This window comes from Dendronephthya gigantea, unplaced genomic scaffold (genome assembly GCF_004324835.1).
Source record: "Dendronephthya gigantea isolate DGI-Jeju-01 unplaced genomic scaffold, DenGig_1.0 000074F, whole genome shotgun sequence".
NCBI lineage: Eukaryota > Metazoa > Cnidaria > Anthozoa > Malacalcyonacea > Nephtheidae > Dendronephthya > Dendronephthya gigantea.
In genome coordinates, this window is record NW_021163084.1 from 538,432 (window position 1) to 557,599 (window position 19,168).

At 36.5% G+C, this 19,168-nt stretch overlaps 3 protein-coding genes across 3 annotated transcripts; 1 reads left to right on the top strand and 2 right to left on the bottom strand.

Moving 5' to 3' along the window:
* The first annotated feature begins 2,179 nt into the window (after positions 1-2,179).
* On the top strand, positions 2,180-4,423 carry LOC114531705 (octopamine receptor 1-like). The gene is made up of 2 exons (XM_028553318.1): positions 2,180-2,501; positions 2,997-4,423. Exon 2 carries the CDS (start codon positions 3,067-3,069, stop codon positions 4,060-4,062), a length of 996 nt encoding a protein of 331 aa, XP_028409119.1. The 5' UTR covers positions 2,180-2,501; positions 2,997-3,066; the 3' UTR covers positions 4,063-4,423.
* Positions 4,397-12,510, bottom strand: LOC114531704 (hairy/enhancer-of-split related with YRPW motif protein 1-like). The gene is made up of 4 exons (XM_028553317.1): positions 12,161-12,510; positions 7,987-8,218; positions 6,976-7,251; positions 4,397-6,840 (listed from the first exon to the last, which is right to left on the bottom strand). The coding sequence occupies exons 1-4, from the start codon at positions 12,251-12,253 to the stop codon at positions 6,158-6,160; spliced, it is 1,284 nt and encodes a 427-aa protein (XP_028409118.1). The 5' UTR covers positions 12,254-12,510; the 3' UTR covers positions 4,397-6,157.
* A 1,638-nt stretch (positions 12,511-14,148) lies between these two features.
* Positions 14,149-18,043, bottom strand: LOC114531816 (ADP-ribose glycohydrolase OARD1-like). Its single transcript, XM_028553434.1, has 5 exons — positions 17,928-18,043; positions 17,732-17,784; positions 17,168-17,345; positions 16,277-16,353; positions 14,149-16,166 (listed from the first exon to the last, which is right to left on the bottom strand). Exons 1-5 carry the CDS (start codon positions 17,962-17,964, stop codon positions 15,948-15,950), a joined length of 564 nt encoding a protein of 187 aa, XP_028409235.1. The 5' UTR covers positions 17,965-18,043; the 3' UTR covers positions 14,149-15,947.
* Positions 18,044-19,168: the final 1,125 nt, after the last annotated feature.

The window sequence follows — 19,168 nt, forward strand, 5'->3', positions numbered from 1 at the left end:
CATAAAGGAACAATGCTTTGTCAGCTGCTTATAATCAGTTTTAACAATCTGTCTGCAGTTTAGAATTATTTAGGATTCTTTTATTTATTAGTCACGAGTCGACGTTCTCTGATGCATGAGATAAAATATCAAAAACAGCCTTGGAAAAGCGGTCTGGGGATCCTGAGGAGCTACCGTTTTAAAATAATGTTAAATAATAATAATAAAATAATAGCCAATGAACGTCATGTAGGTCAGAAGTGTGGATTGGTTTTTTTATCTCGTCCCAGCTCTTGTATTTTGTTTGTCCATTGTCACACAAGCCTAGTTTTTGTTATGCTTCATCAATACTTTTATTATAATGGTTACACAATGTTTATCCTAATCTTGTGGTAAAATTTTTAAACTGTATAGCTGTACACGGCCTAAGTTTAATTTACAAACGATTTTATCGTTTATTTTTGTTGCTCAACTACACAAACCGTTTATATACACTGCATGCATTGATTGAATGCGAGCGTATATACTGCAGCATGCAGCATGCTTATTCTTTAGTTTTTTGAGATTAGTAGTAAGCTTAGCATGGGGCGGTTCCGACAAAACGATTGATCCTTACCCCTGGACTGCTTTAATCGTACGAAGTGTCAGGCATGAAAAGAAAAGTGTAATTAATAGACGTTGTAAATGGCCAACAAAATTAATTACTTCTTTTCCATGCCCTCTATATATTACAGCTGCAGCTCATTTACACTACGCAAAATTTTAGGTCGGGTATACATGAATGCAGGAAGAATTTTGCTGCACTATCCATTCAGGCTAATTTCATCCATCTCTCCGTAATCTTTCACACCCAAAATCGAACATCATGTAGGCACGGATAAAATTGGTACAGATGAAATTTGAATAGCTAGATTGAGCAGTAAGTCTCTGTATTTTCTTTATCCCATTCAATTTTACAATTTTAATTTGCGTATCGATGCATGATGCATAAGGTAAATCGCAATTCGTATCTAGCGATGTAAATTGTAAAAGCTTATGAAGTATTGCATGGAGGATGATTTCATTTGACTATTCAGGCTAATTTCATCCATCTGTCCGTAATCCTTCACACCCAAAATCGAACATCATGTATACGGATGAAATTTGAATAGCAATATTGAGCAATGAGTCGCTGTATTTCTCTCATTCAATTCTACAATTTTAATTTGCGTATTACAGAACTGAACAAATTCGAATCCTGTAAAAACGGTGACCTATTTTAATTCGGTGGCACATTTTAACAAGTAGATTATAATGGAGTTAGAAAAATAAAAAACTGCTTATTTGAACCAAAATTTCGGTTTTTGTTTTCTCAAAATTAATCAAATATAATTGGTATATATATATATATATATATATATATTTATATATATATATATATATATATATATATATATATATATATATATATATATATATATATATATATATATATATATATATAATAAATATAATAAATGTGTCTAAGATTTTATATTGTTTTTTAATACAGTTTGGTCAAAAAAATCATAACACTTGAATGTTAAGGATATGAGTTCTCCATCGCATTAAATGCCATCAAAAAACGCTTAAATGTGAAGGGAAATCCGGCATGATGTCAATGATTCTGTTAATTGTCAATGATTGTGACTTGATCATTACATAATACGCTCGTCACAGCCTGACTACATGAATTATCTAACCGTGATTATCTTAAACAAAATATTAGATTACATGCAAGTATAGTACACGTACATATTTGCATCAGTAGTTGTGACTTATGACGTAAGTGCTATACCTACATATTGAATGAGGTGTTACAATTATCTTCCTATCGTGAAAATATTGAAAACATCTAATGTAAAACATTATACATTCCTTCGGCCACGAAATAAAATTCGTTTAAATGCTCGCATGTCAGTTTTTCGTGCAATAAATAATTAATTCCCCCTAAGCCTATAGGTTAGTTCGTATTTGTCTATTTTTTACTGCAAAATTTGGTCTTTGAAGTTTGCTAATGCGATCACTATCTTTTCTTATCTTATGACTTATTAATCTCTTTGTTTTTTCCTTTTTTATCTTGCTAAGATCTTACATTTTTGTAATTATAAAAACGGAATTTGTCAGCTGCTTTCGAGTACAGCAGATATTCACAGAACAATGTGCGGGCGCCGATATTGGGTACAGCCGGTAAGATACGTTTAAAGGCAAAGACCAAATCAGCGCGGAAACATACTCAAACACAATAGCAAAGATCCATTGCTGTGGACGTCAAAAGTTTCGTCCGAGCTTGTTGTTGTTGCCGACGGCATACTCAGAGTGGGCGGATTCCTGTCATTTTGAGAGACAAAGTCAAAGCATCATTAATAGGAACACATGCACTATCATCAGTTGTTTTTCTACGTTGGTGGACGTTGGTGGAAAAGACAATACTCAAAGTCTCAAACTTTGCCTCACAGAAAATATCATCCAACTGCAATTCATGCTAAAAAGATATGAAATGTGTAAGAACTAATGTTAAAGAGTCATTGTTGCTTTAACAATCCGCATCGAGTGGGCAGACACGATTTTGCAAAAACATTGATAAAGTTTCAATCATTCGGCTGAATTCCACAACAATTAAATTGTCTTCAAAGCGTTATTCGTAGGATCTCTTGCAAATCAAGCTAACAAATTATTCGAATATCGAATTATAGGTTTCGGGGATTCTTTTAATTAAACAAAACCAAAAGCATAATTACAATCATATAAGACGAGTCGACGACCAGGAGTAGACTGCATGTCTTGTAACATTGCATGCGCAGTTCATGACAGTTCATGTTCCATGCATGTAGGTATATACACTATTTGATACTCCTTTTTACTACATTTTCAACACTCTTTTTCCGCATTATAAATTCATTTCTGGAATATAACTGCCTGTAATAATTTGCGTATAAAGTAATAAAGACAGAAGCATACATATTCATCGAACCGTGATGCTGTAATTGATGATTTAGGAAACTTGGCTGTCACTGAAAAAAGCGTGAAGTCTCACGGAACGGAAGGTTCCTATCTACAATTCATAACATGAGCGTTAACAACACATCTGTCCCTGAAGACTGTTATCAACGGTTCTACGAGGATACCGCAATACGTTGGACGTTTCTGATTATTTTATTGACGTTTATGTTGTTAACTCTTATCGGTAACAGTCTGGTATGCTTGGCTTTGATCGTGGACAGATCTTTGCGAACACCAGCCAATATATTCCTGGTTAACATGTCGGTAGGCGATATTTTCGTGACAGGAACAATCATTTTTACGGACATAGCCTACTTACTACATTTTCCAACATGGCGATTGGGTTCGTTTGGGAATTGGGTGTACAATATCGGTTTTATTGCTCTCTTAATTATCCCGTTTTCGACGTTAGTTGCGGTGACGTGTGACCGTTACTTGAGTATACTGCATCCCTTCAGATATATTCAACTTGTTACAAAAGAAAAAGCTGGAATTTGTGTCGCAGTCATATGGATTTACACTGGAATCGTCATCTCGTTAATCAGTTTGTTTGTGTTCCAAAAAAATGTAAGCGATTCGGAGTGGCAGTTTATGCTTCCAATGAATGGCTACTATTTGGGGCTGCTTTTGTTTCATACTTTTATTCCACTTATTATAATAATTTTACTGTATTCGAGAATTTATACAGTCGCACGGAGACACAGCAGACAGATTAATACGCTGGGTGCTCGTTTTGGTGACAAAGCCAAAGGTCTGAACGTACGACTCATGAAAGCACATTTAAAAGCAACAAGAACAATTTTAATTGTTGTAATCGTGTTAGCCTTTTCCTGGCTGCCTTTCATAGTTAACGAGACTGTGACCTTGTCTTTTCGGTATGACAGCTGTACTATTAAACATCTCAGTGCAGTTACAAATTATGTGACTTATTTAAACGGTGCTGTTAATCCCTTCGTGTACTCGTTAAGGCATAGAAGGTTTTTTCTCGTGTTTAAAAAGATGATTTGTTGCACCAGAGATTATAGAGCGGCAAGAAACGTTGTTCCTAGTATGTCGGCTTAACCAAAATGACAGACTTTAGTGAAAAAAGTGGAGTTCAATATGGATATATATAACTTATAATCAGGTTTCTACCTCATTCAATCACGATAAAGAACAGATTACCGTTAAGAACTGTTGAGAATAAATGGACAGATATATAGCTGGATTAAGATAATTCTCGACGCAAAACCTCACCGGCGATGAGTGAAAACGTGGTGTAAATATCAACCACATGTCATTCATAATGATTTATATTACAGCTTATAGTTTATAGATTTAAAAATTCTGAAAACAATTGTCTGTTGAAAAAGATAAAAAGCAATATAAATACTCAGTGTTGTGCCTCTCAAAAAGACTTGTCATGACATATACTGTATTTTTCCATGTTAACATATTAAGCTCAAACTTGAGAAATATCAACATTTTTTGCTTTTCTCTTATACATCACATGTGATTTGAAACATATACATATTATATTTACGACAGATATTTATATAATTTAATACTTTTATATTACATATATTCATGCTTCATAACACGTAGTTTACTCTGTAGTGTTTCCACATATTTCTTAGACTATACAGAACTTTTTGCTATGACCCTTTCAACAAAACACTTCTAAGGCGACAGTTTGTTGTCTCGGCAAGCAAAGATTATAATAATATCTTTATCACGACATCAGCTATTAAAAGAAAAACTTCCCCGCGTCGTAGCCCGTAGGATGAAATAAACCTGTATCAACCCAATCCCTTCTCTTTCACTGAAAGTTATTATAAAGGCCCGTTAATTTACACTTGCGATTTTTGCTGCGATTTTCCTCTTTTAATAGATGTGAATGAGTAATTGGACCAATGCTCTGATGTATGATCAATAAGAGCTCTTATTTGAGCATCAGTATAATTAATTCAACGCGTTCACATCCATCAAAAGAAGAAAATCGCACATAAAACGCAGCAAAAATTGCAAGTTAAAACGGGCCTTGATGAATATAGTAATACGGTTGATTTTCTTGGCCAAAATTATGCTTTTGGCCCTCCTCAAAATTCGACATGCACTCAAAGTCGGTCAAAAACATCTTTACGTCCGCGACTATAGCTGTATTGTTATATTATACAGGTATTATACATATTATACAAGATATGTTTGTCACAAGGTCTTTTTACAGTTTGTAACAAGTTACTTGCATTTTTACATCGTCTTTGATGTCGTGGTCGACTTTAAAAAGCCTTTTATCTATTCATCTATTTATGATAAAGTGCATCGACAACTAATTACAACCAATCAATATGGTTTGTGAATAAAATCATCTGTGATGATGTGCCGATATATGGCAAGGAACTCTGCACAAATTAAAATTTTATTTACAGTAAAACGTGAACTGAGGATAGGTGTGCTTTCCCAGCTGCAGTGAAATGGTTTCCTTACGAAATATTTACAACCAAACATTCATGCACAGATTCAAACATTCATTCATTCAAACATTTCGAACATTCATGCACAGATTCAAAATATTCCGCTAGTTAACGATTTCTTTGCAACTAGTAATGAATAATTCATTTCACCTAGAACTCTTTGTCTCCAAGGGCCGGGTATCAAGCCCGTTTAGCTTAAACAGTGGATAAGTTCAAAATAGAAAGCATTTCTGCCATTTTATTCAACGAGCGAACTAAATGTTTTTGACCTGAATACAACGATACTGTCTATAACTACATATTTGGTGCATAATACTCAAGTTGACTCATTCAAGAGAGATGTAAGAGTGTAATTTCATTTTGACTTAACCACCATTTACGCTAAACGGACTTGATACAATTAGCTTAAACGGTGGATAAAACAAAGTTTAAAAATACTCTCATAGATCTTGTGAATGACTGAACCTGCATCTTATGCATTTAATATGTACTTTCATTGACAACTAAACTATTTGCATCGAAATATTTCAGCTCAGTTGTTCAATAAATAGATAATTTTGTTTTCCATTTTTAACTTATCCACCGTTTAAGCTAAACGCCATGGAAGATACAACGAAGACTCTAGCTTGGTTTATCTTAACTGCAAGTTTATTCCTCTCCAGGTTTTAATCCTTGAACTTTGTTAAAATATAGTCGACTGAACCTTAAGCTGTATACGACTGGCAAGAATCATCTGAAAAAGATTGAGGCGATGTTCCACTACCGCTGGCTTTACTTGATGAGGACTTCTCTGACGACTCATAACCAGAGTCTCTTGGGCGCATTGACACAATGTTTGCATGTAAGCCGTTCGAGTACATAGAGGGGAAAAAGCCATTTGAGATACCAGGGGGCATTAGGTTAAGGTTGGCTTGGTTGGGAACACCGCTGTGCATTGGTAATGCATTTGGAGCCGTGGCAGGCATGGCTCCATTCTGATTCTGTTCACCATTGACCACGCCGAATCCAGGCATGAAATTCATACCCATAACAGGGAACTGGGGAAAAGCGAACGGTATGTACTGCGGTTGCTGTTGATATGGATAGCTGGGGTATTGCGACGAGGGGGCCTGGAAACGAGCCATGTTGTTTGCCCCCGCAAACGGAAGGGTTGTGAACAACGGCATGTTGGGGAAAACAAAAGGCATATAGTTTAAGGAAGGATCCGCGTTTCTCGATGTCTCGGAATTGCGGGACGTTGCCAGGGTGCTGCCTGCTAAGCACTCTTGCTCTGTTCCAGACGTTTGCTCGGGTTTACTGATTGATTCATTAGAGGGTCGCGATTTCTTACAGGTTGTTGTGATTTCTTCAAGATTCCCGTCATTGTTGCGTTTGATTGGGGTCGAATCTATAGAATGTTTTTTATCAATTCAATTATCATGAAACACATTAATTTCAACGCGCGATTTAATCCCAGGGTTATCGTAAATCTAAATACCTCTACAAAAATTGGTGTCAAAATATGGTATAGTCATTTTTTTACCTGGCACAATTCTGGAGTCAGAACCGGTCCTCGCCTCCTCTGTATCCCAAACTCCGCGTTCTTCTCTACCAAAATTAGACAAGTCTCGCTCTTTCGTCTCATATCTAGAGGTTTGCCTTTTAAGATGTTGTATCAGTCTATAACATCGCCCTTCTGACACATCCAGTTCCTCTATATCCTGGAAGAACTTCGTCGCATCTGATATACATTGCTTAAAACCTTTCAGAAACACATTAAGATCAATTTGCTGTTGGTTCTTGCTTGCTTCATGGGTTCCTGGAAAACCGAAGAATTAGTTATTTACTGCTAAGATACCCTGAATAACAGCAACGGAAAATCAAAATGAGGGGGGGGGGGGAATTCAAGTTTCTAGAGGCGGAAAAAATTTAGGGCGAACTGAAGAAAAAAAATCAAAAAGTTCATCTATTGATGGGGTTTTAATAAGAATTTAAGTGGGTTTCCTGCAGTTTCTTGAATTTGTTAAATGTAGATTTTTAACAGAGAAATTATAGGCATTCAAATGTTTAGCTATGTAGATCCGAGCTTTAAAATGGCCAAATGATGGAGTTTAATCAAGTCCTTAACCAAGTCCTTTTCATCAAAATTTATTGCTATACAGGTTTTATCCATGAAAAGTTTTAAAAAGACGTTTTTTGAGGTAGAGAGAGTCGCACATTACAGAGGCTCTTAGTATGTTGCCTGAATGGTACACTTGCGAAACATTTTGATGCTAAATATCTCAAATATATCTGTTCAAATGTGCATTTGAAAAATTCCAAGAAGCTGTAGGGAGCAACCTTAAATCACAGACACAGATTCAATTTGGGTTCGCATGAAGCTGAAATGTTTGTGTTTCGGTGTTCAGACTGAACAAAAGTCAGCAAATAATACGAAATTGTACAACTAACTCACTGCAATTAATTATTATGCCTCGACTTCGAGTTGACCTCCACTGGAACTTATGACGTGACATAAAACAGAAGACTAAGGTAAGGGTCAAATTTTACTAACCTTGGATTGTTTCTGTGTGATTGGGAGTCTGTGTTGAAGATTCCTCTTGTTCTTTTTTAAACTTTTGTTGTGTCAAATAATTAACTGTTACTTCGAGAATCTCGGCTTTTTCTAATTTGCCATTATTCTTTTTGTTGAAATTTTCGATTGGGATAAGTTTGCTTAACTGTAGTAAACTATTATTGATTCGGTCTCGGCGTCGTTTCTCTATGACACGATGAGAACAGTCCACCTTAAAACGGAATAGACGCTTGTCATCTTCGGAAGTGGTCAACTAAGCTAAAAAGGGGGGGTTTCACCGAAGGGATGCAAAAATCTTAAGTTACAGCGGAGTGTATATCCAGGTCATGCTTGCGTAGCCAGTGCCAATCCCTTCAAACTCCACATGCACGTTTTGCAAAATGCTTTTTCGTGCTTCTTTTCAACAGTTGATTTTGTTAATATAATTCTTCCTGACTCTCGTGTGTGAAAGTAACGTTCTTCTGTGTCCATCAAAGCTCGTCTTGGATATGTGATGAACTGTTGTTGATCTCACTTGCGTGGTTCAGTTTCGGGACAAACAGTCGATTCCCTGTTAAACTAACGACAATGACAACAAATGCTTCTTTACTCTTGTCCAAGTGGGAAATGGTGAGCCAGGTCTCTTCAGCTTCTCAGAAGCACTTCAGTGCTTCTTAAGGCTCTTTTCCACCCATCACAAGACCAACGCGCAAAGCTCGCTGCGAGTGTTTGCATCTGATTAAAATAAACTGCCAAGCATTGTGACTGGGCAAAATTACTTGCAGTGAGTTTGCAAGTTAATTTCTGCGATGAGGAGGTGAGAGCCTTTAATCCATTCAAAACGTTGGTTAGTTAACGACTATCAAAAGACGTCGGTCTTTGTGCGTCTTATTTTGGCTTTTTTAAAATGTTGTGGAGCATCGACTTCTTGCGATCGGTTCTTCGAAACACCAGTCCAAAGAATGGCAGTATGTCGTTTAGTCCCAGATTCCTTCCTGTGAATCATTATTGTATACAATACCCAAGACTTCACTTCTATCATGTTCCGCTATGGAAGAGCCACAAACACAATGATGACGTCAACTACATTCTTCAAACCATCCGTCTTTGGGGTGCAGTTTGGACCAAAAGATTACATATAAGTGCCCCAGTTTGGACAGTATATACTAAAATTACCAGTATACTAAAATTACCAGTCGTACTCAATTTCGGAGCGGTGCCAATATAAACTTTGTAATATTTCCACTGCAGCAATCGTTTTTTCGTTTAGTCATTTTCACTTAGTTAAAAACCGCGTGACTGCTGAACGTTGTTGTCAGTGGTTGTGATATAACGCGTCTCGTTATATAGCAGGCTTCAAAGTTCATCTTTTCCAGAATCTGATTGGTTAAAACTACGTCACGTGAACGGCAAGAAATCCGAATGCTTACCGAAAAATCTTATTTGTTAGGTTTGAACCAGTTTGAAGCGGAAGTCGTGATGCTACGTCACATCACGAGACACATTTGAACTTCTGCCGAATCTATTTTTTAATTTTCTTAAAATAAAAAGTTTGTCTGTAAGTTTTGCAATATAATAAAACACTTATTGACTGATCTCTTCGGGAAACATCATGTTTTGTGGACCCTCGACCACCATGTTTGTGGTCTCGGGTCCACATTGGTGGTCGTATGTTCTTGGGTCGCTTCACGAAACGATATAGACTCAGTACCTTCGATTCTTTTGAGAATCAGTTTATCCTAGTCGCTGAAAGTTGCTTAGAGTAACCCACCTAGCGCTCAAAGTAGCGAGTAACATTTCATTCACCAGTTTGGGCGTATATAGTCTATAGAGTGAAAATTCCCGAACAAATTTTTTACTTACAATACAAATTGAGTTATAAACGGACAGTTCATTCGCACAGTCGCACACTTGAGGCCTGAACTTTCTGCGATACTCGCCGACTGCTACCAAGTCAGCATCGCCGATCATAAGCGTCTATCTGCGAGTGGTGAAAACCAGGCTTTAGTCTTAGATATATAGTCAAATTGAGCTACGTGTAGCCCCGCCAACTATAAGGAGTCAAACTTTTTTCTTTTTCAAATCAAACTTTTCCTGGTTGACGTCTTAATGTCTTGAGCCGTTGAGGAAGGTTTATTGTAATCCTCCTTTCATAATCCTCAAGCAGTGGCCGATGTTTTCTTCGACAATTCCATAGAAAATTGAATTTGCATTTGTATTTTGAAATTTAACTTTTAGAATTTTTCTATTAGTTTTCCATTTATATAACACTAGAACTGCTTTGCGAAGTTAAGAGCGATGTTTAAAAAGTTTATTCGATTATTGATAGATCAATTCTCCCTACATTGATCTGATAGATCAATCCATTGATAGATCAATTCTCCCTACAGGCCGAATATTGTAAGCATAGATGACATGAATGTACCGAGGTTATTTTTTCTTATTGAATGTTACTGCAAGCGGCTGGCAGGTCATCCTAACAACGTCAACGTCCACACATACATAGTACAGGTACGCCTACGTCCACGCGGTAACGTGTTTGAGTGTTTTCATTGGCCAAACCATATCAGAAGTTTGAGCTAATTCAACATATGAAAAGATAAAAGCGAAAGCGTTTTTAAAATAACGTCCGTGCGCACAGAGCTTTAATCGCACGAAGTAATCTATTTATGTGATCTTTTAATAATTTATCCACACCAGTTTTTCCAAACAAAACATGCGATTTATCATTGCCTGAATTAATTATCCTCTCAACCCAAAACACTCATACTTTGAAATGTGTGCTACTCAGCCAAAAGAACACATGTATGTCAGAATCATAAAATGAGGAAAAACAAACATTTTGGGAGCCAATTATAGGCTTTTATTCTTTAGTAAATGATGACTTTGGTGGTAAATGTAGACCTCTTGTGTATCTACATTGCAATTCTTCTTAATGCAGGCAGGTGTTGTTTTTTTTATGCAGCACGCATTTTATTTCATAGTACAAGGAGTGGCTAACTAGTCCCTGTCCTAAGAAGCCCCTTCTTAAAATGTACTACATTTCAGGTTACAATGCAAAATTAATAACTATTTATATACTAGCTGCCACTCTGTGTGTCAGACTAACCTTTGAGGTTTCTGTTGAGTGGGAAGTGACACTTGGAAAGTTAAAAATTAGTTTTTTGTTGGGGACCTGGCCGAATTGCATCTAGTATGAAAAACATCAACGCCAAGGGTTTAGCACTGAGACTTGCAAATCTTTTTTGGACCATAAGAATTCATTTACAAGTGTGTGAAATAGTGTTTTAAGACCAAGAAATAAAATATTATAATTTTCCAATTTTTATAATTATGGCCCTAAGGTCCCCTACTGCACTGATGCTTTTGTTTATAATGTGTTTCTCAGCATGTTCTACTGTTTACAATCTAAACAATCCCCAATATTTAGGACCACTAGGTAAATGTAACAATAGGAATTTGCAAGAAAATTTGAATGGCGTTTGTTTGCAGAAACTTCAACACTTTTTTGTATACAAGTGTTTGAGGTCCGTTGTATCAAAGCAGTCACTGAAATGGTAGAGTTTGGTCAAACATTGATTTGAAATGTATTTAGTTGAACAAACAAGTAATTCTAAACTAGACATTCATAATTTTCGACATTTATCTGTGTTTGCCCAAACATTTGCTGGACCTGAGGGGCAAGTCCAATCAATGACCCCAAATTACAAATCTTTAATTGTTACATATAAGTCATTAGAATTTCCCCCTTACCATGAAACAATTTTTTTTTAATACTGCTTAAGAACAACATCACATATAAACTATAATACAGATTTTATTAAATTCTAACACAAAATTTAATGTTAATGATAGTTAGCAAAGACATTTTAATTTATGTCCAATACAACAAACCGGATAATCCACAAGTCATACTTGTATCAATCAAGTTCTACATTTAATACTTGTATCAAATTCTACGTTTCATTACCTGACAACCTCATTATGTAATGTGGAATTGTAGTCCTGTTAGAATTTGTGCTGAACTTCGGTCAGAACAAATTTGTATATAGTAAAGCAACATAAACCCCAAAATATACTCTGCATGTGAAGTATACAGTATAGTGAGTATACACTGCATTAGCTTTTATACTTTACATTATAAACATTAAACTTCAGTCAGTATTTAACAAACCTTTTCCTTTTTCGATGTTTCTTCAAATATCTCTCCTCCTTCGGCTTCGGCAATGTTATTCTCTATATTTGCTTTAGTATTATTCTGCTCCATTCTCGAAAATGCCCAAAATAACGCTTAAATAAACGTTGTTCCGGATCTGGGGTTCCGTGTCTGTTTGAAAGTGACTTTTAGAAGAGGGTGAAATCTTCTGGACAATTGTTGCTCGCATTGACAAATACAGTACTGAAACTCAATTAATTCAACTCGCGACGGTACGCAACTTAAAAATGGACGTCCATACGCAAAAAACAACAGATTTATACAAAATATGTTCTGCATTTCGTATTGATATAAACTCATGAGAGTTAACGCGTGCTACGTACACGTGAAATTTGGCTTCGATTACACGTGAAACAAAATCGCACCGCAAATTTCCATATTGTAAATACTTCCGGCCTTTTCCAAAACATTCACGCGAGCGCTTATTCACTCACGCGATACGATTTTATATCATTGCATAATGCATGAACAACGTGTAGTACACGCGTAAAATTATCATATCTTGTTATTCTTGTAGCAACTCTGTTCACAAGCTAGTAACAAGTTTTTTCGCACTGTTTGTCCCAAGCTGTTGACGACTGACGAGATGGGACAACTTGTTTACGATAATAGCAACATTTGAGCAGTTCTTTTTACTGCTAGTGTATATCTATGGATTGTGGATCCAAGATATTTGGGCTAAATGCAATATTTTGAAATATGATATCAAAGTAAGTAAGAACGTTTAGCAAGGCCCAAGTTTGTAGAGAAGTTGCAAAATTTACTACACGCCATTGATGAACAGTGATCTCCACTACACGCGTAAAAGCGCACAAGTTGTAACAAGTCTGTTCACAAGCTTGGAACAAGATTTGTTTGCACTGCTTGCTCCAATTTGTTGTAACAAGTTTGGAAATTGGAACAAGCTGTTAACAACTTGTAGCAAGTCCGATTGCACTTTCAGACTTGTTACAAGATTGTTCTGACAAGGCTTATCAAATATGATACAACAAGATTGCTACGAACTTGACAGCAAAGGATTGTGGCAATATTGTCACATCATGTTTGTACCAGACTTGTTGAAACAGCCTTGTAGCATATACACTAGCGGTCAAAAATAACTGCTTAGCCTTAGCATCAAATGTGGTATAACAACTGCCTAAAATAGACAAAACACCTCTCGACCTTTCGACCTGAGGGTCTTCGTCAGGAGAGAATACATGTTTTGCATGGGGGCAAAACACGTGGATAAAAATGGGCCAGTAGAAAAAAAAATCAAAACGGTGTTTTGAAACATGTTTTGTATGGGGGCAAAACACGTGATAAAAATGGGCCAATGGAAAACAAAAAATCAAAACAGTGTTTTGAATACATGTTTTGTATGTGAGCAAAACACGTGATAAAAATGGGCCAATATAAAACAATGAAAACAATGTTTTGATTTTTTGTTTTCTATTGCCCATTGTTTTGATTTTTTGTTTTAAATGGGCTCATTTTTATTACGTGTTTTGCCCCCATACAAAACATGTATTCTCCCTATATTCATTTTCATACTAACTCGAAACGTCGAGAAGTGTTTTGTCTATTTTAGGCAGTTGTTATACCACATTTGACGCTAGCTGCTAAGTTGTTTGAAGACCCTGCCACGCTGCTCCCTGGTTATATTGCTTAGCCTTAAACACAAATTGATAAGAAAGAAGCAAATATAGGAAAGGGCTTCATAGGCATTTTGGATAATTCTCTAATTCCAAGCAATATTTCAATAATGCAATGCAACATCAGTGAATGCAACCTGCAAAACCTAGATAGTCAAGCAATGGTTTCGGGAAGAGAGACAATGAGAAATGGATTGGCCTGCACAATTGAAAAAACATTAACCCTTATGAAAATCTGTGGGACAATGTCAAGGGGATAGTGCAAGAGATGAATTAATTCACAAAGCGTCCATGATTTATGGGTTGCTGTAATAATAAATAACTGCGATACGCAGTTTAGCTGTTTTTTATTTTCTACCCGTTTTGTAAGGAATTCATCATTAGTGTCTAAGACCCTGTCTACACTAGTGCGTTTTGGTTTGAAAACGCATACATTTCGATGCGTTTAGGCCTTCCGTTCACACTAATACGCTCGAATACGCTCAGCGTATTCACCGAAAACGCATCGATTTGAATACGCTGTTGAAAGTGAATACAAATGAAAACGCACATATCGTATTAGTGTGAACACTTAAAAACGATACTTTTGAAAACGATTACGTCACACGCATCGATTGCCACCAGTGATTGCCACTCATTTCAGGTCTTAAGTCAGTTATCCGCGGCATAATTCTAACCAAACATGGCGGACGAGCACGATATGGAGTTTCTCATGCTTCTAGCAAACATAATTGTTTGTTTGTAGTTAAATGTTGCGTTGTATAACGCCATGATGGCTTTACACCGAAGACAAATAGCTGTCTTACGAGCATACATTTTATCTGGGCCTTCTCCAGGTCCAATTCGAGCAAAAAATCGGTCTTGCAGACCAACGAAAAGATTTAGGTATTTAGGGATAAAAATTATAAAGGAAGTGTGTACTGCCGAGCATGCGCAAATTACCGTTTTACGTCAGACTACGATCCGGTCATCGTATTCAAGCGTTTTAGTGTGAACAGTCGAATACGCTACGAAAATGGTAGTATGAACGCGAATCGATCGATGCGTTTTCGGTCTTGCGAAACCGCATACAAACAAAAACGCACTAGTGTAGACAGGGCCTAATCGCTCTTACGTGTAGGCTCATACCCATTATTGTTATGGTACAAATGCTTGCATGTCCAAGCATTCGAGTCGACACGTAAGCCACACTAAACAGCTAGCTTAGATCTTCGTCGCTTGACCATTCGTTAATTTTTGTTAATTTTATATATGGTTTATATTCAATGCAGTGCGGACAGTTTCGCCATATTAGCGCACATTGTCGCAGTTCTTAATCTTCTTCAGTCACTGGTGGGACGACGAAGCCAACCGGCAGATGACTAACCGACAACGATGAAGTTGAGTGTGAACACCAGTGTGAACCTTGTGAGTACACCAGTCATCGCATATCCCGACCCTCACATTAAACCATACGTACTTCATAGTGATGCTTGGAGAGCGGACTTTTATCAAGAACAGGGAGGTACCTTGCGTGTGATTGCATATGGATCTAGAACGTTGAGACCAGCAGAGAAGAGTTATCATCTCCACTCCGGCATATTAGAATTCTTGGCACTGAAATTGTCTATTTGTGAGCATTTCCGAGACTACTTGTACTAGACTTCCAGCTTCGTCGTCTATACTGACAATAACCCGTTGACGTACGTCCTTTCTTCGGCTAAATTGAATGTCACCGGTCTTCGTTGGATAGGAGAACTTGCAGATTTTCAATTTACCATACGTTATCGGCCGGAGAAAAGTAATGCAGATGCAGATACTCTCACCAGACTACCAGAAGACATGATTCAATACATGGGAGGATGAAATACACGTTGTGGTCAAGCGTCGTGGTGCCGACTGTCCCGTTTATGAAGTGCAGCCGGAGAGAGGCAATGGAAGGACCAGAGTCTTACACCGCAATCTACTCCTTTTGTTAGTGGATATGAAAAATTGTGGACCAGGTTAAGATGATTATTTGAGAATGAACTCATTTATCATATGGAGTGTGTAATAAACAGGTTCTTCATATCATGCATCTATTGTAAATTCAAGGTTTGAACTGATAGGTTTCAATGTACTTTACAATAACACTATCTATGAGTATATGCTGTGATTGTGATGTTTGAATGTTGAAATATATCAGTAATTAAACCTCTAACTTTGTCCCATTCCAATCTGTCATAATGAGCTCCAATTCTGGGGATAGCTAACCTCTTTACATTATTCTGAATACAGTGAGATTGCATTGAATGTAGGGATTGTTCCATTGCTCTGAGAGTACTTGAGTCCCACCATTTAGGCCGAGTTATCTGTAAAATGCATTGTCAGATCATGAGTATAACATGAGGTACTAACTGATGGTTCTTAAACTCATAAATTTATAGTACTTTCCATAAGTAAAACTATAAAGTGCATATACCAAATAATAAACAAATCGTTCTTTAGTTTGTAATACACCAATTTTTCCCACTTCACGACCTTCTGGGAAATCTAAACCTATAACCAAAAATCGAATAGAAAATTATATTTAGGCTTCCTTTACAACACTGGACCAACAACCTCAGCTTATGATAAAGTTAATTATTTAAGTTAGTGAATTTTTTAAATTCAGTAGTTGATATCAATGAATCAGATGTGAAGCAATCATAACAGTCTACTAATATGACAGTGGTGAAAGGGGATGTGGTTCAGGGTCACATCATTTTTAGGGGTATATTGGTAATCTTCAAACAACAGGGCAAAAGAGCGTCATGTATTTGTCATCATGTAGCAACCACCTAAAAAATTTTGCTATTAGTAATTATGACATCATATCCACAAATAATCAGAGGTGCAAATTACAGGAGAAGCACACACACGCATGATAGGTGGCTTCAGTGAAATTATTAGTCTGTATGTATTTTTTTGTGGTTATTATCTTGAAAAATTATGTGACCCAAAAGAAAATTAACCCCAAAAGAAAATTAAAATTTTCACCCCAAAAGAAAATTAAAAGATTCAACAGTGGAAGACTAGTTAATTTTCAAATCACATCAATTTTGTTAAACCCTGCATAGCACACAGTGGAAGGACATCACTGAGTCACAGGCAGCTTCTATGAACCAATGTCCAACTGTTTTTAGTTCATATTTAGTTCAACACTAGAAATTTTGTTGTAGTTGAGAAATGTTGGTCCAATGGAAACATACAGTCCCTGGTGAGAAATGTTGGTCCTATGGAAACATCCCTGCGCCCCAGAAAATAAAACTTTCTACAAATGTTGATGCCAGCAAATGGTTATATAATTGACAATATATATAGAATATAATACCTTTCTCTATTAACTCATTAAAGTTTCCATATTGTTTGAGAAATTGCTTAGCAATGCCTTTATCCATTTGAAAATCACAGCTCACAGAGTGTGCAATAGCTGTGTCAACAGGTGAAAGAAAAAGTTTCCAAGGCTGACCTTGTGTTTCCTCCAAAGAAAAATTGCCAGTATTTTCAACCTAAATATTAGGATGGATTATATACACTGTAACTTATTTTGACCAGCTTCCAAGATTTACTTTTGCAAGGGGTAAATATCAAGGGCTAACCATAAAAAAGGCAATTTTCCAGTGGTGTAGTAGAGTTATCTAAGAATTTTAAGTACCTTTACAGACTTTCATACATAAATGCAAACAACATTTTTGGCTTCAGTATACCTCAAAACTGGCCAAGCACAATTATGTTAGTTTATTGACGATCTGTATCAAACCTGAAGTAAACTGAGTTCACCTTTGTATAGCACAAGTTGTGCATTTGTGCAAGCAATTTTTTCTTATTGAGTGGTAATGGACAACCTGGTTGAGTCAACCAAAGATTGTTTACACAAATTGAAATTACTACATACCTGCGCAGTTGAAGTTATTGCATGACTTCTACACAAACTTCTCAAATACAAAGCTAAAGAAATATTAAAAAAATGCTGTAAAAAGCGTGAAACAGGCCATTACATTGACACTGATGACACTGATCGATCTTATTCTTAGCCATCTTAAATATAAAACTGTATATAACCATAACGTTTAAAGCATATTGAAACTTACATGAACAACGTAGAATATTCAATATAGGTTTTCGCATCTTTTCATCCACTGTATGCGCCTATGCGGTATCTAACTTCAAAAATTCTCAATTTGTGCACACAAATATATAAACATTATTTTTTAAAAAACCCTGAATTTATTATATTTCAAGAAGATGAAGTCCTGCATTTATAAGTGCTACTGCACCGCAGGCTCTTATTCGCACTCAAGGCGATAAATTATGAAATACAGATCAGTGGCGATTGGCGATAAAGAGAGAATCTGATTATATAGCTTAGTAACGCTCCCCAAAGACGAGGTTGAATCATGAAATTTGCCCCGTTCGACACTCACATCTAAATTATGGATTTCTGCAACCTTGTTTTTATGGCCATTTTGTTGTTTAAAGGCTGGTATAAACGAAGGGTGTTGCCGTCGTGCCAGTGATTTGCGTTACCGCGTGAAAAGTGTTACCCTCGCAGAAAAGCACCCTTGATGTCACGCAAGTAACGAATACTGCACAGTGAATCAAATCGAGTTCACTGTACTCCTTCCGGCAAAAGTTCCCAGCATAGAACTTATTAAGAAAACGCGCGCTCTTATGCCAAATTTATATATTTCAGCATGATGCATTTCACCAAAGGGTAACACAATTCACCAGGTAACGCCGCCAACCAATTTCCTCTCGGTTCTTAGTAGATTAACACGCTCTTACGTAAATGACACAAACAATTAACCTACGTCAACTTTAATCACGCTGCTTTAATAAAATATGGCAAGTTGTTAGAACGAATGCCCCAGACAGGAAGGTAAACATAAATCTGGCTGATAAATCTAAAGTCAACCGCCATTTTCGGTTTAATAAAGATAACATTTATTTGCAAACACTTTATTCCCTGTTTGCAAAAGACTTTAATCAATTAAATCCTTTTCTAAATGATATTCAATATTTTCTCTGTAATAATTTTAACGCTTCCAAACGCATTGCTTTTCGGCGAAGCTCATTTGACGTATTATTGTTACTATAATTTGAAGTTGTACTATCCAATATTCGGTAAGTACAAATATAGCGAAATGTAAAGTATTAATGGTCTTCGAGATCATAGAAATCTTGCGAGAACTTGACCGCCGTTTATAACTGGAATGCTAAACAAGTGAAGTGGTTAATGCCAATAATGGTTAACTTCGTGGTAAAATCATAATTTAAATGAGTCCTTTTCGAAGACAGAAATTATTAGATTCAACAACAACTATATAGGAGC